General features: G+C 39.5%; 1 protein-coding gene and 1 long non-coding RNA gene across 6 annotated transcripts in view; one reads left to right on the top strand and one right to left on the bottom strand.

Moving 5' to 3' along the window:
- ADAMTSL1 (ADAMTS like 1) overlaps positions 1-26470 on the bottom strand; it is a 471240-nt gene that overhangs the window by 180658 nt on the left and 264112 nt on the right. For all 5 annotated transcript variants that reach the window (XM_035310142.1, XM_035310140.1, XM_035310141.1 and 2 more), the window contains exon 3: positions 7805-7932. In XM_035310142.1, the coding sequence (XP_035166033.1) occupies positions 7805-7932 (128 nt within the window). The remainder of the gene's footprint in view (positions 1-7804; positions 7933-26470) is intronic.
- On the top strand, positions 3852-12038 carry LOC118156237. Its single transcript, XR_004746202.1, has 3 exons — positions 3852-4094; positions 8525-8527; positions 12025-12038. It is a non-coding gene; the product is annotated as an uncharacterized LOC118156237 (long non-coding RNA).

The following is a 26470-nucleotide window of genomic DNA, read 5'->3' as shown; positions in this document are numbered from 1 at the left end:
ATTTTTCATTTAAATCTCAGAACAGATTTATTGAAAGAATTATGAATATACAGGAACTTTTCCAGTGAACCTGAACTTATGAACTGTATATGATCTAAGTAAAGGCTTAACAGACATTTTTTCAAGGTAGGCTACATCTCAATAGAGAGATAGATTTATGGAGATCATATCCATCACTCTCAGCTGTAGGTACAATGCTGGCTGCTGTTCATTATAGCACAGATCAGTTCTTCACAAAAAACACCAGCATGTAGCATCCCTATAGCAAGTCCAGTAATGGATTACATGGAAAAAAAAATGGATTACATGGGAAAAAAAACTGTATAAAAGCATCTGATATTCTTTTAGGTATTTTACTGTAGCACAGCAGCTGGAAATTAGGACAGCCAGCACAATGTAACTGTCTCTCCAGAGAGCACCAGTAATCATTCCACAGACCATAGCGCTGATCTAAGTTTTATGATACTTGCAGATTTCTATAGCATTGACTCAAATTTAAGATTACAGCTCGGTGCTTCTGCTGATAGATACGGCTGGAACTGTAATCTCTCTTGAAAATTGGAAGTGCTTCATTAAATCAAAGCAGGAAGGAGTCTCATAAATACAAATTGGACTAATCCCAAAGTAAATAAGTATCTTTTAAAATGCTGGTATATGGTACAATTTTAACCAGCAGTGTCCACAAACTAAATATAATCTAAAATTCTTACAAAAATTTTAGATCACCTAATATAGCAGGGACAACACCCATGATAGAATAAAGCAGTTCCAGTTAGCAACTGAAGCAGAAAGAGACAGCTATTAAACTACCCTGAAAGTAATTTACACTATATTAGCATACATTTACAGTTTCAATTGGAATAATGAAAACCATTCTCCCAAATCATCTCTTAGCTCAAGTGATCAAAGAATTCTGACACTGAGTGACATGGTATGATTCATCAGAATGTTATTTAGATTTGTGGATGTATTTAGTAATTACATTAGCATTTATGCATTAAATTTCTGGTATGTTTTCTACAGACCACAAGATAGCAGAGGGTTTATTCTTAGAATCAGAAAATAAAGAGCTTTTAAAATGATCATTCTGACACACACAGGAACATTTTATAAAATGCAATAATTTGCCTTATTTATTAGTGCCAGGATTAGACAAGGCAGCATTTTCATCAGCTCATAATAGAAGCTAACATAAATTACTCCAACCATCTGATAAAGAAGCAACCCAAAATCTAGAGTAGCTTTTCCATTGTAATTTTCACTCATAATTTTTAAGGGACCTTTTATTAATGTTATATCTGAAATACTTTAGTTTCTCTTGAAATCTAAACCTCTAAGACAGCTGCGTTTGCGACTGTAGCCTGAAACTAGGGGTCACAGCAAGATGCCTTGACAAAACTCCAAACCCAGTTGTGAAGCAGCAAAAGAACAGCAGACAAAGCTTTGATATCAATGTATACAGCTGAAACCATAAACTAGATTTTTCACATATATAGTATATGATGTATCCCCTTTTTAGTGCAAGTCACTGTTGCTGTAATATTTTTTTTCCTTCTATTATTTAAATTTAAGCTAACATGAATGAACATGCACGTATTCTGTCACATTTTGACAGACAGCAAAACCTTTGATTCTCGATTCTTCAATGGATAATCTATATGATCATAATGGGAAAGTAGTAGTCCTTCATGAAATAATCCATTATATTTTGAACTTCATGGACAATGTCGTGAAAAATATTACACAGCATAAAATCGACCTAATTTTAGCTAATTTAGCCAGTTTATAGAATCTAATCTTCAAAAATACATTTTTAGAGGCTATATTACTGATTGACTGAGTCAAACTGCAATAAAATTAAGAGTCAAATATATGAATGTACTTTTCTCACTTCTCTGCAATATGCAATAGCAGTGGGCTGAACAACCAAAGTAGTGAATCACTTCAGCTTACTTATCATGCAGATCTAGTCGAAAGGCTAATCCATACTGGTGGTTTTCTTTTGCATGCCATCAGCTGAAGTAAGGAAAGAAGGTATTTGAAAAGGGGAAAAAAAAAAAAAGAAAAAAGTGTATTCCAAAAGTAGCAGAACCGGTATGAAGAATCTATGCAAAGATAGATTCCTTAGAATTCCTCTCGTGTTCCCTCTTTTATTGCTGAGGGAAACTTGTCAGGAAGATGTTGACATTCTTTGGCTACTGACATATGGGTCAATATCTGAGATCATCATTCTTACATATAGGAAATCCAGTGTAAACTGCTGAATAGAGTGGAGGTTTTCCACCTGATGATCTCATATGTTTACCCTTAATCTCAGATTCAGTATCCATGGAACTTCATGTCCAGCTTAGCACTCTGCTGCATATATACTCTCACAAACTGTTTTCTTCTTCTTGCTTTAGCCTGAAACAGCAGCAGTGCTAATAGGTAGGATTTGTAAGTAGATTAAAACAAAAAACAAACCCACAGATTATTTATATATTATCTACTAAAATTATTCCCAGTGTTCTTGGACATCCCACTTTTCTGCCATCTCTACTGCCTTAACAGAAAGTTATGATGAATTTGGAATATGATCAAAAAAATCATAACTGTATACCTGCCAGGCCTAGAAACAGTAAAACAATTTAAATACTATGGCAATACTTGTTAATATAAACAGTACAATTCCAGAACACAGAATATTTTTAGGATCAGGATACGTGAATGCAGTGTAATTCATCATTTTCTTAAGATCTGAAAACACTCCAACACAAGCAAATGAAATAAGTTTAGCCTCACCTCTGTGCCTGGCAATATTATGGAAAAGATCCTCCTGGAAGCAATGTCGAGGCATAAGCAAGACAACGATGTGATCCAAGACAACCAGAACGGCTTCACCAAGGACAACTTGTGCCAGACCAAACTGGTGACCTTCTATGATGGAGTGACTACATCAATCAACAAGGAAACACTGACCAATATCATTCTGGAAGGCCTTTGACATGATCCCACATGACATCCTTATCTCTAAATTGGAGAGAGATGGAATTAAAGGGTCAGCCATTTAGTTGATAAGGAACTGGCTCAATGGCTGCACCCAGAGAGCTGTGGTCAATGTCTCCATGTCCAGATACAGGCTGGTGATGAGTGGTGTTCCTCAGGGGTCTGTCTCGGGACTGGTGCTCTTTAATGTCTTTATCAGTGACATAGACAGTGGGATCGACTGTACTGTCAGCAAGTTTGCAGATGTCACCAAGCTGAGTGGTGCAGTCGATACAAGAGAGGGAAGGGATGCCATCCCCGAGGGACCTGGAACAGCTTGAGAACTGGTCCACATGAACCTGATGAAGTCCAACAAGTCCAATTGCTAGGTGCTGCACCTGCATTAGGACAATCCTAGACAAGAGTACAGACTGGGAGAACTCACTGAGAGCAGCTCTGCAAAGAAGGACTTAGGGGTTCTGGTGGATGAAAAGCCCAACTTGAGCCAGCAGTGCTCACAGCACAGAAGGCCAACTGCATCCTGGGCTGCATTGACAGAGGGGTGGCCAGCAGGTGGAAGGAGGGGATTATGTCCCTCTGTTCCACACTTGTGAAACTCCTGTAGTGCTGCATCCAGGTCTGGAGCTCACAAACCAAGAAAGATATGGGGGTCCAGAGGAGGGCTATGAAAACAATCAGAGGGTTGGAGCACCTCTCCTACGAAGCAAGTCTGAAAGAGCTGGGGATAGGGTGATGCAAAATACACTCCAAAATAGATGCTCCAGGCATGCATCAAGCACAGCGCTGCTTGCTGATCGAGGGAAGGGATTGTCCAGCTGGGGTCCCAGAGCAGGCTGAGGGGAGGCCTCATGCAGATTCCTCACAAGGGGAGTGGAGGGGCAGGTGCTGAACTCTGCTCTCTGGGGACAGCTATAGGTCCTGAGGGAACGGCATGGAGCTGGGACAGGGGATGGTCAGGCTGGGTGTTAGGGAAAGGTCTGCACCCAAAGGGTGGTTGGGCACTAGGACAGGCTTCCCAGGGCAGTGTTTACAGCACCAAGCCTGCTGGAGTTCAAGAAGTGTTTGGACAACTCTCTCAGACACATGGTCTGATTTTTGGGTGGTCCTGGGTGGAGCCTGGAGTTGGATCTTTGTGGATGTCTTCCAACTCTGTATACTCTATGGTTCTATGGTACTCCGTGTTCAGCCTGAAGAAGAGAAGGCTCCAGGAAGACCTCATTGTAGACTTTCAATACTTAGAGGAGCTTACAAAAAGGACAGAGAACAACTTTTTCACTCGGGCAGATAATGATAGGACAAGGGTATATGTTGTTAAAATAAAAGAGGGGAGATTTAGATTAGATGTTAGAAGGAAATTCTTCACTCAGAGGGTGGTGAAGCATGCCCCATCCCTGGAGGTGTTCAAGGCCAGGTTGGATAGAGCTTTGTGCAACCTGATCTAGTGGGTGGTGTCCCTGGCAATGTCAGGGGGATTGAAATTAGATGATCTTTAACGTCCCTTCCAACCCAAACCATCCTATGACTCTATGAAATTCACATGAATTTCAGTTATCTAAAGAACTTTAACCTTTTTTTTGTTGTTGTTGTTCTGTGTTTGCTTGAGTCAACACAGTTATTAAATACCTTTACTGACACACATAGAATCCAAAGCATTCTACGATTCTCTGACATACTGGTATTTTCACTGTAGCTCTGCTGAGCCATAGACACCATAAAATCTGAGGAAAAGAGCAACAACCATATTCCAGCATCTCTCCACATGCTCTGCTAATGCATTTCCAGTGCCCTGTAGCCAAATATCTAATAGCTAAGAAAATTCTGTTCTCTGTAGAAGCACAACAGTTGTTAGTTTGAAACAGAAGTGTTTCTCTCCTCTCTACAGCTTTTGACCAGTGGTGCTTCAGGACACTTTATGATGGAGATGACACTTTATGACAGATGCGGAGTATCTTTTTTTCCTGAGCTTTGTATCAATAAAAGGATGCTGAAACTGAAGGGCAAAACATTCTGAAATTACAAAAATACTTCTTTTACCCAAAATACAATTAGACTGGGAGCTTCACTTTTACAAGTGCATCGAGGCAAACAGCTGTAAATTCAAAGGGAGTTATATAGAGTTATTGCCAATAAAGAACATGAAAAATATCATGATTTGAGTTTTAGCCCAGTCTTTACCTACTTATTATCAGAATGTCATCTTCCTTGGGCTGATTCTGCCACCCAAGTCAGCCAGTGCTCCTCACTTTGGTGCAGGATACCAGGATATATAGTTGACTTGGGCTTACAGCTCCTGTCTCCTAACGTTACTGGCACATTTATTTATACCACTATCATGCTAAATGTCCTTAGTGTAATCAGGATCAGTTGTTGCAATTACATGATTTTTTAAAGAGCCACTACCCTCAAATGTTTACCATCTACAATGCTAGAAAATAGAATTTCTTGCTAAGACTTTCCTTTCTTTCATCACAGCTGCAAAAGCCTAACACAAAACATGTTCCCAAAACAAACAACACAAGCACTAAGATAACTTTGGCAAAAAAAAGCTGGAAATAAAATTGTTTTTCTTGAGTTAGCTGAGTACACTAATGGTGTTTAGGAATGGACAATTAGTCTTTGCATTTCTTCAAAGACCATGCACTAGTCTTTTACTTTTCATTTAATGCTCTGAAAGCCATCTCATACAGAACTAACAGGCATAAGACATTACAAACATCCATCCCAGGAGGAGAACTACTTAGGATTAATTTGTTCCAAAACATCTAAATATGTTGTCATTTTTTCATTTGCCAGAAGCGTGTAGTATCTTCCTTTATTCCGCTATGTAATTATACACAATAAATACATGAGATAAACTGTACCAATCAAGAAATTGTCCTAAAGAGGTTGGATTTTTTTTTTTCCTTAGCCTTGCCAGATTTGAAATACTCATGCATACAGGCCTATTTTCAAAACTTCAAAGTTCGGATTACTTTCTTTCTCCTGCTCCCTCTTTGCCTTTTTCTTAGCAATATAAAATGCTTGCATAGCACGCACACACACACACAAATAATTAGTTAAAATCACTATTTCATTAGCAACTTCTGCAGGAAAAAGGAAAAACTATCTGAATGGACAAAAATTTGCATGTTTCCTTAAGGCAGGAAGTATTGCTTATACACTGAATGGACAGTAATTACGTATTGTACGAAAAGCAAGAACTCTGTGATTTGTGAGATTATTGACTACTGAGGTAGCTTCAGAGACCTGAACAGTACAAGAATCAGAGACACAGACGGGGAGAGGCTTCCCAGAGGAGTTGTTTATGCCCACATGCTGCAGAACACTTATGCTACTACTACCATGGAGCTCCAATTCTCTTCCTCTGTAAAGATGGCTGAGGCAGAGGTGTAGCAATCCCTAGATTACAAAAATGCTCTAGATCTTCCGAAATGCCTGGCTTCATGCCTGCATTAAAGAAGCATGCACAAGATCTTAGATTCCTAAGGCTTAAAAGGATACAGTGACTGCTAACAAGCTCCCAGCTTTGCAATTCCTGAATTCAAGGTCTTTAAAGAACACCTATTTGCCATGGAGTGAACAAGAGATGAGGATTTGGCCCCAAGTTTAAAAGCCTATATATATATATATATATAGCCTATATAGCCTATATATATATATATATATCATCCATGGGAATGAAGTAGAAAAGTAGTGTCTTTCCACTAGTTGCAGTAGATGATTTTGCCTGTCTTTTCACCTTCTAGTAGACAGTTGCATACTATCAGCCCAATAATTCTTGGAACCAGGAGACCAAATTGTCCACAGATACAGTTAAAATACACAATATTCTATTCTGACCTTGTGATTATATGCTCTGTGCTGTTTCTTGTCCTCAGCAAGGACATTATTAATGCATATTAATGCATTATGTTTTAAAACATCAGATGTAAGAACTGATTTGGAATGTATTGTCGCTATTTTATTAACATCAGTTTTATAAGCACGTGAAAGAAAATTACAAGAGAAATGTATGCAGGATGGAAAATTGTATTATATTTTTTATACTACAATGTACAAGGTATCAGAGATGGCAGAAAGCCACAAGTTTGAGACTGGAGTTTTCCTTCATATTATTTATCAGATATCTGCTAATATTTATCGCTACTTACTGCAGGTGTTTTCTCCTAAAGTAAGCAGAAACAATATCAGCTGGAAATGTTTTGTCTTATGTGTATTACTGAGTGCAATTGTCAAGTGACTTGTACATGTTCTATTGGAAGTTGGTAACTGTGGAGGAACAAACTCCCGGATGCCTGTCTCTGGTTGATTTCACCTTTGCTCTAATAAATTCTACCCCTGCCTGTTGGGAAGGGTTGCTGATATGGAAGCCTTCCTATCTGGAATTTAACTCCTAAGATATCCCAAGTAGAATTATCATTCTTTATTTTTTATAGTCTCGGTGTAGCTGAGATTGTGGGCCTCTAAACCTGGTGAATTAATTGTAGTCTGGTATAAACACGTGAAAAGGCTTATTGCTCAAATGGTGAAAGTGTAGGGAGGTTTCACTTTTCAGTAGCTGGCAGCCTTCAGCGTGGTAAGCAAGATGTGTGGGCAACTTCTGTATCTCTATAGGTTCCCACTGTATTTTATACATTTGTTGCCTTATCAAACACATTGGCCGCTTGCCTGAGTCATAAAACACAGTCCATAATTTTCTAACACTGAGGTAGAAATTTCAGCATCTTTTGAGACCTATACTAGTTACTTCTTATGATCTGACATATACCAGAACTTCAAATTCTCCCATCAGTAAAGTAAAAAGCATTCACCCACTTACTTGCTGCTCAGGCAGCGTCTCAGTGAATATGAAGCCCCTCCTCCACAAGTACGTGAACATTCACTCCATGAACCCCAGGCATCCCACAGCGAGTCTCGGTCTTCCTCTGAGCGAGCTGTTCTGGAGCTCTGAGAAGAGGGAGGGAGAGGAAAAAAAAATCAGGAAAAAATCAATTCAAAGACAACAAATATCTTAACCTTTCTTTTTACTGGACATCATTGTGGTCATTGAAAACACCAAATAAATCTGTTCTCTGGCACAGCCACTGGTTGGCATCTGGCTTTTGTTGTGAGGGTTTCTCTAGGAAGTTAATTCCATCCTTTGAAAATCATTGTCTCAGTTTGATACTGGTATTGATTATTATAGAAGGCAAGGTATTTTTCCTGGTTGAAAGGAAGAGGGAGGAGTATTGTAGACATTACAAATTGTACTTCGAATTTCTGTTGCTCTGTTAGAAACTATGAAATGGCATATTAAAAAGCGCCTTCCAAGGCAATGTTTCGGAGACAAAGAATCACAGTGTAGTCAATCTACATGATTCAAACACATTTAACATAAGATTTTCATACACTCACTATCATTACTTTTTCTCTGTCTAAAGATCTTCCATATACTCTCCGGATTCCCTAATTGTGTTATCTCTATTGTTTGCTGCATTAAAAAAAGAGAATGCATGCTAACTTAAGAGCTGGACTTGTCTTATGCCAGGTGCAGGCTCAGGCAGTGCTATCACTAATGCCAGCAGCATGGCCCGAACAACTGTAGAGAGGCAGCATTGATGGAATCAGAAATGCTCAGATCTTCTGGGACTGACTCATGAACGTACAGCAGTACGTGTCTCAGATAATGCAGTCATTCACATACCAACATTTCGCTTTCATTCATGCAAATGTACCTCACAAACAGATCTGTATGGACACGAATGATTTAATAATTTAGATAGATAGCGTCCCACACGCACAACACGGTTTTGCTGAAGGAAATGAATAACACATAGAAACATACAAAGGTGCATGGAAAATAGAGAATCACAGAATCACAGAATAGTCTAGGTTGGAAGAGACCTCCAAGATCACCGAGTCCAACCTCTGACCTAATGCTAACAAGTCCTTCACTAAACCATATCCCTAAGCTCTACATCTAAACGTCTTCTAAAGACCTCCAGGGATGGTGACTCAACCACTTCCCTGGGCAGCCTATTCCAGTGACTAACAACCCGTTCAGTAAAGAAGTTTTTCCTAATATCCAACCTGAACCTCCCCTGGCGGAACTTTAGCCCATTCCCCCTCATCCGGTCACCAGGCACGTGGGAGAATAGACCAACCCCCACCTCGCTACAGCCTCCCTTCAGGTACCTGTGGAGGTACCTATGCCTGATGGTGACCAGGCAGGGTACTCAATCAAAATATGGCTGTGGGCAATCACCCACTGAATACAGCATTTCTACTTGTATTTGGAATAAATGAGGAGACAAGAGAAGAATACAAGAGAAGCTTTGGTTGTACATCTTCACCAGAGAAAAAACACCAAATATAATTGCTAGCCCTTGTTAGAGACATCTACATTAGCTGGCAACACTGAGGTTTTATTTGAGGTAAAGCAGCTCAACACTGAAATCATTTCATCTTCACTGAACTTGAGTAGAAGTTTTGTAATGAAATCTGAAACCCTGTGAAATACACCAGTATTAAATATTGAATATTTGTAGACAAAAAAAAAAAAAAAAAAAAAAGAGAGAGAGAAAAAGAGTTCGTAACAGTTGGTAACAGTTTAGAGCTGTGAGCAGTTTCAGTATATATATATTTAATGAAGATACTGAATTTATCACACACAGCTGAGATCCAAAACTGAACATTCTGTGTCTGTAGAGCAAAGGACTAAGTCTGACACAGTATGATATGAAATGTGTGTTAATTCAGATTTATCAAGATAAGAGGTTAACCATTCTGTTTATTCTTAGGAGCCAAGAATGCATTATACAGTCTAACCATTAATACTGAGAGAATTTTCCAATGTGGAAATCATTCAATCCTATAAAACTTTGCAAAGGCACTGCAGTACACCCACTAGTGTCACCTATGATGCTGAATAAACAGCCAGGCATAAGACTAACTGAAGTGGAAGCCCATGACTCTAATTAACTGTCTCTATACTCAGCTCAGTAATGAGGCCAAAGTCTCACACTGAACTCTTTTCTCCTGTAAACAGAAAGGCAGTAATCTCAGTGTTGTACACATTTGCACCTTCTGACAGTCATTAGTTCCATACATCTGAAGGATAAAAACACTGCCAGCGCTGTTCGTATAGTCCCCTGGGAGTCCTCTGCCCTGAAGCGAGTCATTAGCTCACAGATCAGTACTTAGCTTACTCAGGTTGTCAGAGTAATTATATTGTTATATTCATTCCAAAAGCCTGATACTACTCTCAGATACACTGGCACAATAAATTAGGAGTAACTAAATGAAAGCTGATCATGTTAAACCTGCGTAAGTGAGCTCAGACTGTGTGCCAAATTGGCGAACTTCTGTGGATAAATAGTTTAAATGAATGAAAATTAACTTTTGTAGGAAACCTGTCTAGCTATTTTCTCTTCATTCCCTCTCTTCCCATTGTTTCTTTCATCAAGGCACAGACCAAACCTGATCTTGAAAGTAAGTCAGTCTGGTTGGGAAGAATGGGGAAAGAATTTTCCTCCCCACAAAATAACAAATATAGCTATTTCTTTTGATGGGATGAGTTCAGTGAGTGGCAAGGGTCAGGCACGAGATGCCAGCACAGCAGCACACCAGACTGTCCACCCAATTGGAGCTCCCTGGCATTTCACAAGATGTCTGCTGCACTCCTCATGTTACTGCTCATTTACCCTTCAAAGGCACAGACGCTCCTTTTTAAAACCGGATTATGCACGTTAAAAGGCCACATACATACAGTTCTTTTGGACTTCTCACACAAAGAAGGCCAACCCTTCTGAATCCCTTAGGATCTGGTTGAAAGCATGCTGAGGTTGAGACTACCAAACAAACTACAGGGATTCAGGAACAGAACTTTAAAGATATGTTGAGCATTAAAAGACAGATTGAAAAGGGGAACCAGCACAATTCTTAAAGATTTTTTTTTTTTTTTAATTTTTATTTAGTAATCAAATAAATCCTATGAATGAGGAGGAAGTTAAACAGGCAGAAGGCAAGCTTTCCTCCAGCAGCTCTGCTGAAGTACCTCCACTCTGATCCTGCTGCCCCATTTTTGCACTTTTGCCAAGCAGACCTTGCCAGCTGTGCTGAATAACTTGACGATTCTGTGTTGTGACTAGCCTCCATTCTCAGTTTGCTTAATGGCACGCAGTTTGTAATGGCATTTTAAACACATGCAGTATTTCCTTCTGCAGATCAGCTTTTGGAAGATAGTTTAGATGGGTAATTGAACCAGTTTTACATTGCTGTAACATTTAGTATGAGGCAGTTTTGCTATGGATCTACAGATAGGAAAAAAATGCCTGAATTAATTTATTCTGTGACAGATAATACTTGATTTGTCCTCATGAGCGTACTGTGACAGATAATACTTGATTTGTCCTCATGAGCGTACAACAGTGATTTGACACTCAGTTTATCTTACCTTTATTAAAATGCAACATGATTTAATTTCAACACAATAATCACAAAGGTAAATATAAAATTTAAGGTAAGATAAGTGATCAAATTCAGAATGTGGCTGATCCCTACAGCTGCAGAAGATCACATATGCAACAGTTTTACAGATGTGATCCATCATCTAGATACAATCTCATTAACATTTACATGTGAGACAAGAAGAGCAACATGCCAATTTACTGAGTTTATTTCAGCTGTTTCCTAAAGCGTATTTTTAAATGACAATTTCTGTTTGCACTTTTAGTCTGCTAAGAAGAAAATGCATATCTGTACTTTTAGTTTAGAAGGAACCGAGTATCTTCAAACTGAAAGTGGGTTCTTGCCCTGATTGCTGAGCACTTGTTGAAAGCCCAAAGACATAATTAAAAAGCATTGCAAGGTAAAGTTGCATGAACCAAGTACTCTTACCTCATCACAAATTATAAGCATCAGCACAGCTAGACATTCTAAGGGTCCAAATTTTTCTGAAATAAATTGTACTCCCACCCAGAGGAGAGCCATGTGCCTGTTATTTGCATTCCAAGATTTGTTATAAGACCTATATATTCCCAGAAAGCATGTGATCTCAAGCTGGAACAGGCTCCAAGTTTTCTTTTAACAAGTGGAATAAACATAATTCATTTCAACTCAATCCATGTTTAATGTTAAAGAAAGTAGAAGTGGTTTTCTCTCCTGTGAACTACACAGTTAAGACTGAGCTTGAAATTCTAGCAATGCCTGAAAAGCCATTTTAAATCTGAAGAAGATTATGGATCTACTGCAGGCTTAAAGAATATACACCGTTACCAGCTAAGGACACACTGTTCAGCACAGACTTTTCAGAAGTGGTTTATACAACTAATTAATAATTTCTACCCACTTTCAACAAAGTTAACTGAACTGAAAAACTTACATTTGAAATACTCATGATGATAGTTAAGAACATCTCACTTCTCTACAATACAAGAATTGCTAGAGTACTCCTAAAAGTCCTAAAGCTCTTACCATAAAGGGCAAGCTGGGGGAAAAAGGGGGAAAGGAAAACAAAACAAAACAAACAAACAAACAAACAACAACAACAACAACAAAAAAACAGAGGAAGGTACATGCCTCTAAACCTGCCAGGAGCAATGTAACTACCAGCAAAAGCTTGCTTTAACTAACACTTCTTTCTTAAGTATCTGTTATCCCTACCAGAAATACCCCAGGTTGGTACTTCTCTAAATGTCAGCATGCACCAAAAGAGCAGAATACAAATGTTCATCAAGATCTACTATACCCTGCTGCTAATATATAAATAGTTTCCTTCCCTCTTTTGACCATCCTAAGTAGATCTCAGCCTCAGTTTCCCAAGATGCACCCACCACTTTGTTCTGACACCTACATCATCAATAGTAGAAATGTCATCCACTGAAGGCAATTTTCTTATAAACGACCTAAATAAAAAAAAGAAGTCTGCCAGCACTAATCAAAATCAGCTTACTCTTTATACCTCATTACTCTAATACACACTTAACCTGAGGGTGATCCTGCAGCTACCACCCAACAGAGCAGCTGCAGGGGAAAGGGGGCCTGAGGATGCCCAAGGAGTTCTCTACGAAGAAAGAACATTCTATGCTTTTGGACAAGAAAACACGAAGAATCATGTGTACAAAATGAATGGATGAAAAAAAAGGAACTCACTGTTAGTGGATTGGGCATGCTGTTGAAAATGCTCACCAAAAAAAAAAAAAAAAAAAAAAAAAAGCGGGGGGGTGTTAAACTATGTGCTGAACAAAGGGCTTCTTAGAATATAAACAGAAATAGTCTGATATAATCAAGTAAGCCTAAAATAATTGTATCTAATTTTATAGTAAAAAATAAATAAATAAAATCCAGTATTCTGGATTCAGTAATTTCTGAATTTATTAAAGAGCTGTCAAGCATACATATTGTATTCAGACTCTGAGCTGAATAATGGGCCTTTCCTACCCTCTCCACTAACACACAGTACACAGAAATCATTTAAACCATCTGGAATAGTATGTGAAAAACACAACAAGTGTCACACATCCTTAAATCACAACAGCTGCCTGGCCATCCAGGAGCTGCATCCCTGATGAAAAAACCATGTTTCTTCTAAGAGCATGTGTGTACACATGTGTGTGGGTGCACAGAGGGAGAAACATGAAAAGTAGCTAGACCTCTGTTCATATCTTGAGACCTATAAAAGCAATTCAGCCTTAAGAAAATTAATCTCTGAGTTGCATACTGGAATTTAATTTAAAATTTTGTTTGGAACTGGAGTATCCCTACAGAATCCAACTATTTGTCAGTGTCACACAGAGAGAGGTGTATATAAATGCAGATCATGTTGTTTCATTGCTCCTCAGTTACGAAGGATTCCAGTCTGCCTCCACCTTCCGCAAAATGCTGCTAAAGTCATATTTTTCAAGCAATCAGTATGCTTCCCAGATTAAACAGCAACATGGATAGTGAAAACTGCAGTTAACCTGTTGTTGGACTAAGGCAGTGATACAGAGTTTAAGCCACAGATATTTCCCAGATGATATGCATTACTGGGTTTTGTTAAGAAATTTAGATCATCTGGTTCTTATCATATCCCCACTCTTTAGGGGTTTGATGAACTGTCAGTGACAATATGCAAGGCTCCTCAGAGGCCATTGCCCAACTTGTCTTTTGCTACTGTGAAAATGATATTAGGGACCCACACCAAAAAAAAAAAAAAAAAAAAAAAAAATAATAATCCCTATTATGTGGGCTTTCTGCCCTTCCTTTTCAGATACAACCATACACATCCCTGTATGAATTCTTTCCAAACCATACTTTCTTCCTCTTTTGAGTAATCCTTGATCATCCTTTGATGTTAAATTGTCATTGTGTTGAAATTGATACACTGAGGTACTTCACAGTGTACTGAAATGCTGTTTGTATTGAACCACTTATCTAGTGCTCTCAGCACATATCTAGGTGTGTAACAGCAAAAGACAAGTCCCTCATCCCTTTTTAGGATACACATTTCAAAACTTCAACCAATGTAAATATGTGGTTTGTAAGATTTCATTTGCACAGTGTTGCATATCTTTGTTGCGTTCCATCCAAGGTAATGGATGGATTACAGTTCAGATAGGAAAATGCTTGGAAATGTCTGTCTTTTAAAGGAAGGCAAGACAGAAAAAATCATGGTGAGTTGAATTATTACTGGTATTTATTGTCAAACAGAGTGTTAACATGCAAGACTTTTCTGACTAGCTATGGAAAATTTTCTGAGCTATTCTCTTGGAAAAGTCATGAGTAAAATATCTAGACATGTCCAGTTTGCAGTGCACAAAAATTATTTTTAATGTATCTAGGCATGAAGTTGCACATCACTTTAAGCAGTATTGTATGTCTGAAGCACATCAGCTCTTCCACTACTATGCTGAAGAAAGGTCTTATTAAAATAAGCCTTACCTTGTGCAGAGAATAATTCCCTGGAAGCACCAGGACTCACCATGGTAATAGTCACCCACCAGCTCCCACTAAATATTTGCCCATTTCTTGCACCTCATCCAAGCAGAGCTCCCCAGGATAGCCTTAGCAACATATCCAAAGATGGAATAAGAATGAATGGTGACCTGTTTTCTTTTACCAATGGGGCTGATTCAGGGTCAGGGTGAATGAACACTGCTCAGCTGGTGTGATAGATAGTTTGTGTTCCTGTTGTCCTCACCATATCCCATGTAAAGATGACTTCACCCACCAGAACTTCCAGCTAGCTGCCCTGAGGAAGGACCACACAAGCCAGAAAAACCTGCCTACCCATCAGACATCCTTACCAAAGGAAAGGGAATTTTGCCCTCACATATGTTAAAAGATGAAAAGAACAAATGCCCTTCTGCCCAGGTTGCCAGATCTGTTTGCTTCACCTGAGATGCTGAGCGATCATGGCTGCAATTGTTCCTGTGATTACCTGCACACAGTTTCCTATGGCCAAACAAAAAGATGCATGTTCAAACTCCTGCTAAAACATTGTATTTTCTGGTAAGCATCCTGGAAAGAAAAGTAGCTGCAATAAACATCAGAGCTTTTGAGGTGTACCCTACACTGTCTCCTCTGCTCCTGGAGTACAGCAGATCTCTCTGGTCCAGTGTGGAGCTGTGAGCAGAGTACCAGCCCACTTGCCCCTAGCTTCCAGTCTTGAAAATTAACTGAGGAATTTTTGCCTCCTTTGCAGTTGCAAGACCAGGCAAAAGGCCTGTGAGAGGATCATGAGAATATTTCCTATGGAAAACCCCTGGCACAGAAAACTCTAGATCTGAGTGACTCCATGCCCCAAGGAAGACACTAGCACAGATGCACACGTGTGTGAGGGTAGCCAGGATTTTTTTTTTTCCTATTCAGCCTTTTAAAAAGGAGTAAACAACAACAAAAATCCTAATCTTTTTCTGTGTTTGTAGTGGGCTTATGTGGCAAAGTTTTGGTAGTAGGGGGCCATAGGGGTGGCTTCTGTGAGAAGGATCTAGAAGCTGCCCCATGTTTGGTAAGGGCCCCACTGCTGACCAGAGCTGAGCCAATAAGTGATGTTGTTTGTGCCTCTGTGAGAGCAGATTTAAGACAGGGAAAAAAACAGTGTGCCACACAGCAGCTGGGAGAGTGAGAGGAGTGAGGAACAGCCTTGCAGGCACCAAGGTCAGCGAAGAAGGAGGGGGAGAGGTGCTCCAGAGCAGAAGTCCCCTGCGGCCTGTGGTGAGGCCCATGGTGAAGCAGGCTGTCCCCCTGCAGCCCATGGAGTACCACGGTGGAGCAGGGTTCCACGCTGCAGCCCGTGGAGGAGACCACGGTGGAGCAGGTGGCCCTGCACTGACGGAGACTGCGTCCTGTGGAAGACCCCTGCCGGAGCAGATTCTGGGCTGGACCTGCAGATCATGGAGAGCAGACCACGCAGGAGCAGGTGACCTGGCAGGAGCTGCTGCCTGTGGGAGACCCAGGTTGGAGCAGTTTGCTCCCGAGGGATGGACCCCGTGGTACGGACCCATATCTGGAGCAGTTCTTGAAGAGCTGCTGCCCATGGGAAGCCCACACAGGATCAGTTCAGCAAGGACTGCATCCTGTGGGAGGGACCCCACAGCACAGAGGACGAGAGTGACTGAGAAGGAGCGGCAGAGAAGAATTTCTATAGACTGACCATAACCCCCATTCCCCCATTCCTCTGTGCCACTCGGGGGGAAGAAGTGGAAGAGGGTGGATGGGGGGGGGGGGGGGGGGCAAGATGCTTTTGGTTTCTTTCCTTTGTTTCTCACTTCTCTAGCTCGTTAGTAATAGGCAATAAATCTTACTATCTCCCTGTGCTGAGTCTGTTTTGCCCGTCACAATAATTACTGCACGATCTCCTTGTCCTTATCTCAACCCCTGAGCCCCTTTCATCGTATTTTCTCCCTGTTCCTCTTTGAGGAGAGGGAGTGAGAGAGCGGTTGTGATGGAGCTTGGTCACCCACCCGAGTAAAATCATCACAGTGTTGTTTTTAATTTACCCTTTATTCAGGATCTAAATCATCTATCACTGAGAAGAAATGGGGTAAGACACCTTGATGAGAAGGTGAGAGTAGGAAATCTTTCTAAGATCCTCTTTAAGTTTTTCAATGTTTATTCTGCTCCTGCGAGCAGAGTCAAGGTGAAGAGCAAGAGGTGGACAATTTTTCTTTACTCTGGGGGAAGACACCCAACAGACAAATTTCTAGCTCAGTTACCAGGGACATAAGTAAAAATTTGCTGTGATAGTCCATTTTGTTCCTTTTTGTCTTCTCTTAAACATCATTGCTGTGCAGGGCAGGCTTAGTACTGTGGGAACAAAAAGGGAAATTTATGACATCTTTTTCCTTTATCACAGGAAGGCAGAGGTTCATGTAGGGGGAAATAACTACATATGAACTGATATGGTTATTTCATAAGTAACAAGGAGACCCAGTGTCACAATGAACTCTGATCTCCTGAAAACAGAATACCTGTAATCTCAGTATTGTACACATTTGCTCCCTATGACAGTCATTAGCTGTGGGCTTCAGGTGTTCTCTGAAGGACAAAAGCATTGCCAGTGCTATTGCCATTATCCCAAGGGATTCCTCCTGCCCTCAAGCAAGTCATATAGCTGTATGTATAGTCTTTTAAAATGTATCCTCATGACCCATCATAATGAGTACACAGCATCTAGTCTGCAACAAAAAAGGGAAGAAAAGATAAACAGTTATGTCAGTACATTAAGAGCTAAACAGCCATTCCCAAGGCTGGACTGGAAGTTGTATCCCAGGAGAAATGTGCCAAACGTGAGCTCATTTCTTCTAAAAGGGCAGGAGCCAGCCAGGGGGGTTGCTGGCAGAGGATGGAGCTGACACCATATCACTTCAACACCCTGCACGCTGCGCTCCCTATAACATTTTATAACGATGCCTTGTAAAACTCAGATCAGTCCTATCTCTCACTGCAGTTACCCATATGAACATATATACCAGGGGAACAATGAGAATACAAGAGCTCTCTTTCTTGCTTTCACAGACCCAATTTACAACACCCTGTTGTATTTAAATCCTGCTGTGCTGGTGTAAACACTAGGCATGGGTGATCCAATACAGAGCAGGTCCAAGCTGGCTCAACCTCAGACTTGTCGCCTAATTGACTCAGAGCAGTTTTCGAGACTAGGACTGTTTCAGACGCAGGGTGGGTGAAATCACTTTCCAGAATTCGGAACCCACCCAACAGCATGGGTTCAAAAGTACATCTTTCACTTGAGGACTTCGGGTTTGCCTTCCACGTAGGAAGGACTGGGGGTGGGGAAGTTGCTGAGAGGGGTACACAGAAAGGAAAAGAAAGAAAATAAAAACTGTTGTCTGTGACAACACCTGCAACATGTTTTCTAAATGGCAAGACATGGAAGCTGCGTTCTGGCTTGGCTGTGTCTGTTGGCCTCAAAAACAAACAAACAAACAAACAAAAAAAAACGGTCCACATGTGGCAGACAGCCACATTTCTATGGGTGAACCATTGTCTCCCCCAAAGAGTCAGGGTAACACATTGAATAAGTGTATTAGCCATCTTTCTTTGGCTTAGTAAACTGACCTTAGGCTTCAGATATTCACCCAGGCTAAATCTCTGCACAGGCCACAACAGCTAAATGTGAATCCTTTTATATGCATCAACCCCCATGTGGACTGGATTGAGAAACTCTGGGTCTGAAAGTCCAAGCTAGAAGACCGTGTCATGTTAACCTAGAAGAAAACAGGCCTGTAAGCCCCGGGTGGCTCAGCCTCCCCTGCAGCAGGTGGGAGCAGTAAGACAAGTTGCCATAGGTTATGAGAGCAGATGGCACTTTCTGGTCAGGAGAAATTTCATGGAAGGGAGGAGAACTCTCCAAGGGCTTGTGTAATTTCAGATAAACACCCACAGTTAAGAGTTTTTTTTCAAAATAAATGAAGCCTCCTATCCTTCTGTTGGTCTGCCATCTCACTCAGTTACCTCATGGAGTTGTGTTATGTGTTTATTTTCACAACAAGAGGCCATATAAAGGGTTGAAACATTGAGACTCAATGGAGGCAGGAAAACTGAAAGGTAAAGGTTTATGTAAAAGAAGAGAGAGCAAAAGAGAGGGAGAAAGAAGAGACAAGTGGAAGAGAAAAAGGAAGGAAGAAGGAAGGAAGGAAGGAAGGAAGGAAGGAAGGAAGGAAGGAAGGAAGGAAGGAAGGAAGGAAGGAAGGAAAGAAGGAAGGAAGGAAGGAAGGAAGGAAGGAAGGAAGGTAGGAAGGAAGGAAGGAAGGAAGGAAGGAAGGAAGGAAGGAAGGAAGGAAGGAAGGAAGGAAGGAAGGAAGGAAGGAAGGAAGGAAGGAAGGAAGGAAGGGAGGAAGGAAAGAGGAGGGAGGAAGGAAGGAAGGGAGGGAGGAAGGGAGGGAGGAAACCAGAAATTATATGGAAAGCTCAAGATCTCACGTCATAACAACAAAAAAAGGGAAGACAGGTGAAGAAAGCTCACAGGATCTTTAGGAATTAATTGTAAATCTTATGTACTGTCTAACGTACTTTTTCTCCCTTAATAACTAGCATTTTATTTCAAATTAATGTAGAAATTTCTTTAAAGAAAAATGCACTTAGTTTTTAAGAGTTTTTAGTACCAACATGCATGAGTTTTCTGAGTACCAGATTTTTATTTTTTAATTATTTTATATTGTTGCAAAGATGTAAAGACTGCTAGATTATAGCTGTTGCTGCTGTCATACTGCCCTCTCACATCACAAATAATGAAAAAAATGTTTTCTTTCCTCTCACCAAATAAAAAGAAAGACACATCCACATTTTGGAGACAGCATGCTGCACAGAAGAGGCTGTGGCATCCTCCCCCCTGCCTGTCTTCATCTCTGGTAAGATGTGGTAAACCACTCCCTTTTGCCCTGCTGCTCACCAGCACTGATTTGTGGTTAAACTCTAACAGAGAGCAAGACTGCTCAAGCTTGGAGCACCAGAGCGGAATCTTACAACTCAAGTAGGGGATGCTTAAGTTTTTAGATTCAAAAATTTCTATTGAATTACATCCTCAGCCCCTGCTTCAGAACTTTCTTCTTTAAAATGTGGCCTTGGATATACCTTTAAAGAACACATTGGTGATACCTCAGTAACTTGAAAATCCCCCACTCTCTTTTTTAAACAGGAACTATGAAAATGTCATATCCAAAACACGTCCGCAATTATAATCCATCCACATACCAAAATGAAAAAGAAAATACAGCCCTGGGCTTGTTAAGGCCAGTTATATTAGCCCTCTACAACAGATGCTTTTAACAGTCCAGACTGAAAGAAATACAGGGATTTAAGTAAGTCAATAAGTAAGTAAGTAAGTAAGTAAATAAATAAATAAATAAACCACCACTGATGCCAGCACCAGAACAGTAGGAGACCTTATTGCTTCCTTTATTCCTTTTCATTTCTGTTTCTGTTGATATAGCACAGGACCTGAACAATACACTAACACTTCAAACAGGGTCTGAGATTATATCCAACAAAGCTAGAAGAGGAAATATGACACCCCTATAGAACATTCATATGGAAACAAAATGAGTTATATTTATTTTATGGGACAGTTTGAATTTATTATAAATTGCATATAATTTCCTGTCTCATTTCTTAAGCACTCTTGGAATTTATTTCAGGATATCTTACGTTATCACACACACCCTTCCCTCAGCCCTGACACCCTCCCTGCTGAACTTGCTCTAAAAAAGTCCCTGAAAGGCAGCAGTCTCAGGGCAGCCTCTAGAGGGTTGAAGCTTTGGAAGAAGTTCCATAAAGGCAGTGAAGATGAAACTGGAAGCAGTGTGAAAATCTGTGCACTGACGAATCAGGAGCATGCCACCTTTTTCTCTACACAAATAGAAGAAGGAACACTCCTGTGAGATACATCCAAATAATTCACAGGTGGCAAAACTATTAAGATTTCAGCATATCCTTGCCTTGGAAGCAGAATAACTCACACAAGCTACCCTCACTGCTTTCCCTCCCCCAGTAACCGGCCTATATTGATTCCCAATTTCACCACAATGTTATCTACTTATACAAGAAATATGGAGAGGTTGGTCTGTGGCAGCAAAGAAAAGAACTTGCTCACATGTGAAATAAAATTTTAATCGAGACACTTAAAGGGAAAAAAAGAAAGGAAATAATCTGAGAGTTAGTAATCTTGGATATGGTGTCATCTCACTGTCAGTGAAACAGAGTTAAGGTTCTGTCTAAAGTAGTCTTCAATATGTACAGTCAGATTCAGGCAATAATAAACTCACAACCCTCAGCAAAATTGTTCTGTTGAAAATAAGACAAAATTGTCACTCAGGTTTCACCCAGGGATATTCATGACCAGTGTTTTTTTGGATACATTTTAATTGCCCCTAAGCATGACATTTAAATACCACATGAAAAAGCTCACAACAAAAACAGTTATGAATTGAAAAGACTGTAGTACAAAGTCTGGGCAGGTGAAACTCAATGTACCATTACTGCAGTTAACAGAGGCAAATTAACTTATATAGCTGAAAATTTTGATCTGAAATTTCATCTGATACTGTGCTTATGAATCTTATGTTTATATTAGGAGTTATTCTAAGAATAACATTTTCCACTTCCAAAAAAGATGGGCAAAAACTTAAATGCTGATGACTCCATACAACTGTGAGAGAAACCTCAACAGAGACAGATAAACTACTGAATACAATCATCTTGAAAGACAAGCAAAACATGTGAGAAAGTCATCTTTAAAAATGTGATACAATTTTTTAAAAACAATAAATATAGTATCTATAATCCCCAATAGAGAATCCTGTCTTCACTTCCATTTTGCATGTGAGCCATTTTTTTTTTTTTATCATTATTATTTTTAAGTGATAAAAAATACAAGTCCAAATATGTACAGTGAATCTTAGCATACATGATAGCAAATCTTGGGCCTGTGTAGAAACGTAAGCATTTCTTGAGATATAAGGACATCTGAATGATCATATTACACTAAACATTTACCTTGACTGTGCTATGCTCAACACCCTACAGGGCCAGGAAGCTACAAAAGATTTTATAATACTCCATGAAATATGTACCTCTTACTTAACTTCTCCAGTTTTCCTGAACATACATTTAATGATTAGGAGATAAGGCTGGAGCACCTCTCCTGTGAAGACAGGCTGAGCGAGTTGGGGTTGTTCAGCCTGGAGAAGAGAGGGCTTTAGGGAGACCTTATCACAGCCTTCCAGTGCCTAAAGGGGGCCTAAAAGAAAGCTGGGGAGGGACTCTTTGTCAGGGGATGGAGTGATAGGACAAGGGGTATTGGCTTTAAACTAGAAGAGGGGAGATTTAGATTAGTCACTAGGAAGGAATTCTTTATGATGAGGGTAGTGAGGCACTGGGAACAGCTTGTCTAGAGAGAAGCTGTGGGTGCCCCATCCCCGAAAGTCTTAATGGCCAGGTTGGATGGGGCTTTGAGCAACATGGTCTAGTGGAAGGTGTCCCTGGCCATGGCAGGGGGATTGAAATTAGATGATCTTTAACGTCTCTTCCAACCCAGACCATTCTATGATTCCATGATCCTGTTCTATAAGACATCCAATGGCCAAAACTGATCAGCCATCCTACTGCCCATCTGCTGATATGAAACAATGGCAATGCCAAGGGCAAATGTCAACCCTTCCTGTACAACAGCTAGAAATAAGTTATAAGTTTATAACACAGTTATAAAGGATACAGTTTTGGTTTGCTTCAGTGAAAATTCAGTTATGCAGAGATTGATAGCCCTCTCCCAAGTAACTATTAATCTGGACATATAGACTAATGTGAGGCTTTACATTAACTACTGATCCTTGAGAATTTTTAGCATATGAATTTATTCAGATGACAAATCTATGCCTACAGGTGACTGAACTTTAATCTTCAGACCTTCTATGGTGTTCAATTCCATAGTTTCAGTATTATTCCTTGCCAGACCTATGAATCTAGCAAAAGTCATTAAAACAAATTGCACCTATCTTTAGTGACACTGACGTAGAAGCCCAACAGCTCAGCAGCCATCATTAAGTACTATTCACTTAAAACCAAAGGAAAAATAAAATGCCATCACATGATCTTAGTGCAGCTTCTACAAGCTGTCCAACACAAAGTCCAAGACGCCTTGTCACTTCCTAAAGAAAGAGTAAATAAATGATATACTTAAAAAAAACTCAGAATGAGGAAGTAACTTAAATAAGTCCAAACATAAAATTCTAGAGTAAAGTGTGAAGAAAGTGATGAATACACTTAGTAGCATTAGATGTTCATGTAAGCTATTGTGTCCTTTATAGATATGAGTCATTCAAAGTACAGTGGCACAATGGTGAAAATTTTTCCACCCTTTTGCATGAATAAATCATAGGTTTGTATAGTTAAGCTATGAATTTCAGTGCATCCTTACCCAACTGGGGTGATCAAATGCCAGTCTGCTTGTAGACATGTCTATGCACAAAGATGTGCACACTTTGGACGCTGTACTGGAAAACCCTTCTCTGTACAGCTATAAATGTAAAAACAGATGAGCAGACTTACAGCAGTAGGGTATACCTATCTACACATGAAGGGAAAAACTGTCAAGCATTGTACATTCAGACATAAACAAGAAGCATTATATTCATTCCACTGCTAATTGTGGTTGTGGTCATCCAAGACAGACCCAGTAAGATAATAGGAGAATATGATGCCAAAGAGCCTGGAAGGAATGGACTATTGTATTTGACTATTTTCCATGTACAAATCAGCACAGCAAAAGAAAGAAATCCCGCAGAAGAAACACATGTACTTTATTACAGTTCATAGTGTTAGTTCTGTAAATAACACAACAGCAACCCAGAGAGCTAAAAAAAGCCACTGAAAAGATGCAAACAACAAATGCAAATGTGATTAAATGCCCTTCTGACATGAAGTGATTTGACTTCAAGTTTGGGTGAACATACATGTCAATGGCTGGTTATGGTTTTGGCCACATTCCCTTTGAGTTAGACAACTGTGATTTGCTCATGTTAGACTTTTATTTTTAAACCAATAGAAAGGGGAATCTTTGGAACAGATTGCCTGCTCTCGTTTGTTTCTATTAAAAGTGGTGTGCTAATATTTTCTTAGCATGCAAAAGTTCACAGAACAATGATCAAAATTCTCCAAATACCTGCTTAGTCTGGGAAGAGAGAAACCGTCTTTTCAAGTTGTTTTCAGTCTGATCTGAGTTTTTCAAGACAGGCAAATAGAGTTATAGCTCAGATTCTTAGAAGTATCCGTGAAAGTACCTAACTGCCATTTATACCAGGGAAACTGGATGTCTGGGCACGGAGCAAATTTTAGGGCAGTTATCAACTAAAGTACAAACCCCACAGATCTTAATCATGCAGCCTTCTCTTCTATTACGCAACTGAAAATTATTCCTTTTGAAGAAGATTAAGAACTGTGATGGAGTGCTACACTTACCACTACACCATTCCACGTGGTCTGCCTTGAAGCAGACTGTATCTGCTGGCTAATGAGGGGATGCCATGGATGGTGCCTCTGGACTTGTCCTTCCCTGTAGCATTTTGTGAGTATGGGCTGGAGTTGTGTCTGCGCTATGCAAGCTCATTACAGGAGCAAGGAACCAAATCAAAGAGCAAAGGCACTACTCTTCTGTACAGTGTCTTACTGAAAATATAAGGCCATTTGATGAATGATTGTAAGATTAATCCTGTGAGCAGCTGCTACCAAGCCCTAGTGCTTAAAACTGCAAACTCTTCTACTGATGTTACTGGAGTGTTTCATGACTGCCCAGTGTAGGCAAGACAGAGGTTTTAGAAACATACAGGATTAGAGAAACATGTAAATCCAGACATAGTTTTCCATAGCTCTGAACTTATACCACCTACTTGATTAGAGGCTGGTATCTATAAGGCTAATAGCCATGTCATAAGCCTATTTAAAAACAAACAAAAACAAAAACAAAACAAACAAACAATCAAACAAACACACAAAAAATCATCAGTGAGCCATACCCTGTATGAATTCATGCTGCAATAAACTACAGTAGCAACATTTAGACCAGAGTATCTTAAAATTTATCTCTATCCAACCTAGAAGTCAAATTCTTGCATGTTTACCTAATCTCCTGCTGAAAACTAGTAAGAGATTTTCCTGACTGTGGATGGAGTAAAATAATGGTGTAATTCAAAAAAGAAAGTTAAGCTTGCTTCACATCACAATTCTTAAGGCCACAAAAAGGTTTGGTGGGAGAGGTGGGGGGGAAATCTCTTGAGGCAGGGTAAGTCATACAAATAAAAAGTAGTTTGGTATGGAATATAATGCATAATAGCTGGCAGCAGAATACACTATTTATTTTCATGAATTAGGAACTGAGAACTTAATTCACAAGCAGGAGAGTGAAGTATAAATGTTATGAGTATGAGCTTAATATGGGGCCAAATCCTACAGTCCTTACATAGTCTTTTTGAGTCATATCTCCTGTTGATCTTCTCTAAATTAGTACTGCAGGATTGGCTCATAATACATTACAGTCATCAGGTTATAAACTTCTCATTTTCATATGTGAAAGAGAACCAATGCCTGACTTTATGCCATTTTGTGTGATTTCAATGTTTTAAATAGAAAAATAGACCTTTGAACAAACTGGAAATTTAAATCTCAGTCTTGGTAGCTTTCTTATTTCTGGTAATGAAATGCCATTTAGTGATACAATATCTAAAAGCTTTTTTTAAAAAAATCATACCATTGTTTTTATTAAGCATTTGGAATAGGGTTATCCTACTAGTTTAGGTCCAGATATAGTTAAAAATGTGGTTAAAAATATGTTAAGATTAGTTTGCAATAATTAGCACAGACTGTTTCATACAAATAAATAGGAAGATGCAAACAACTAAAAAGGTCATTTTATTTCTTTAAGATTCTTTTCTATTTGTATATGTACAGTTAAATCTTTGGAAAAAAGAAATAACTTAAAGGTATGCCAAGACCACTATGGTATCAAATGTGTGTATATACTAATATTCTCACTGCAGATTTTCTGATAGCAAACACACCTATAAAATTAAGTATGTGTCACAATGGAACACTTAATCAAACAGCAGAGCTACAGCATTCAGCTGTAGAGCATCCTATCAGGATAATCAGTGGAATTATGCAAGAAAATCATGCAATAATGATCAACATTATAGCCTTGAAGTATACCACATATCTGTAATATATCTTCCAAAAATTGGTATAAACTTGTCTCTCTAACAAGTTACAGCAATAATAAGAGATCATTTTAGCTGGCGGACGGAAAATGTTCAGTACATGCTGTACCTGGTTTCTCTGCATGTGCACAGCAAAAAATATTTTTCCTTGTCTTTTTTTTTTTTTTTTTTTTTTTTTTTTTAAGGAAGGAAGAAAATTCCAGGAACATTACAGTGTGCCATACTTTGATTTAAAGGGGGAGGAACAGCACTTCTCCAAATCCCAAACATTTAAATCACCGTTCACAGGTCATTGCTCT

The sequence above is a fragment of the Oxyura jamaicensis genome, chromosome Z (genome assembly GCF_011077185.1).
Source record: "Oxyura jamaicensis isolate SHBP4307 breed ruddy duck chromosome Z, BPBGC_Ojam_1.0, whole genome shotgun sequence".
Classification (NCBI taxonomy): Eukaryota; Metazoa; Chordata; class Aves; order Anseriformes; family Anatidae; genus Oxyura; species Oxyura jamaicensis.
Note: the sequence above shows the minus strand (reverse complement) of the source record. Positions and strands in the feature narration are given on the sequence as shown.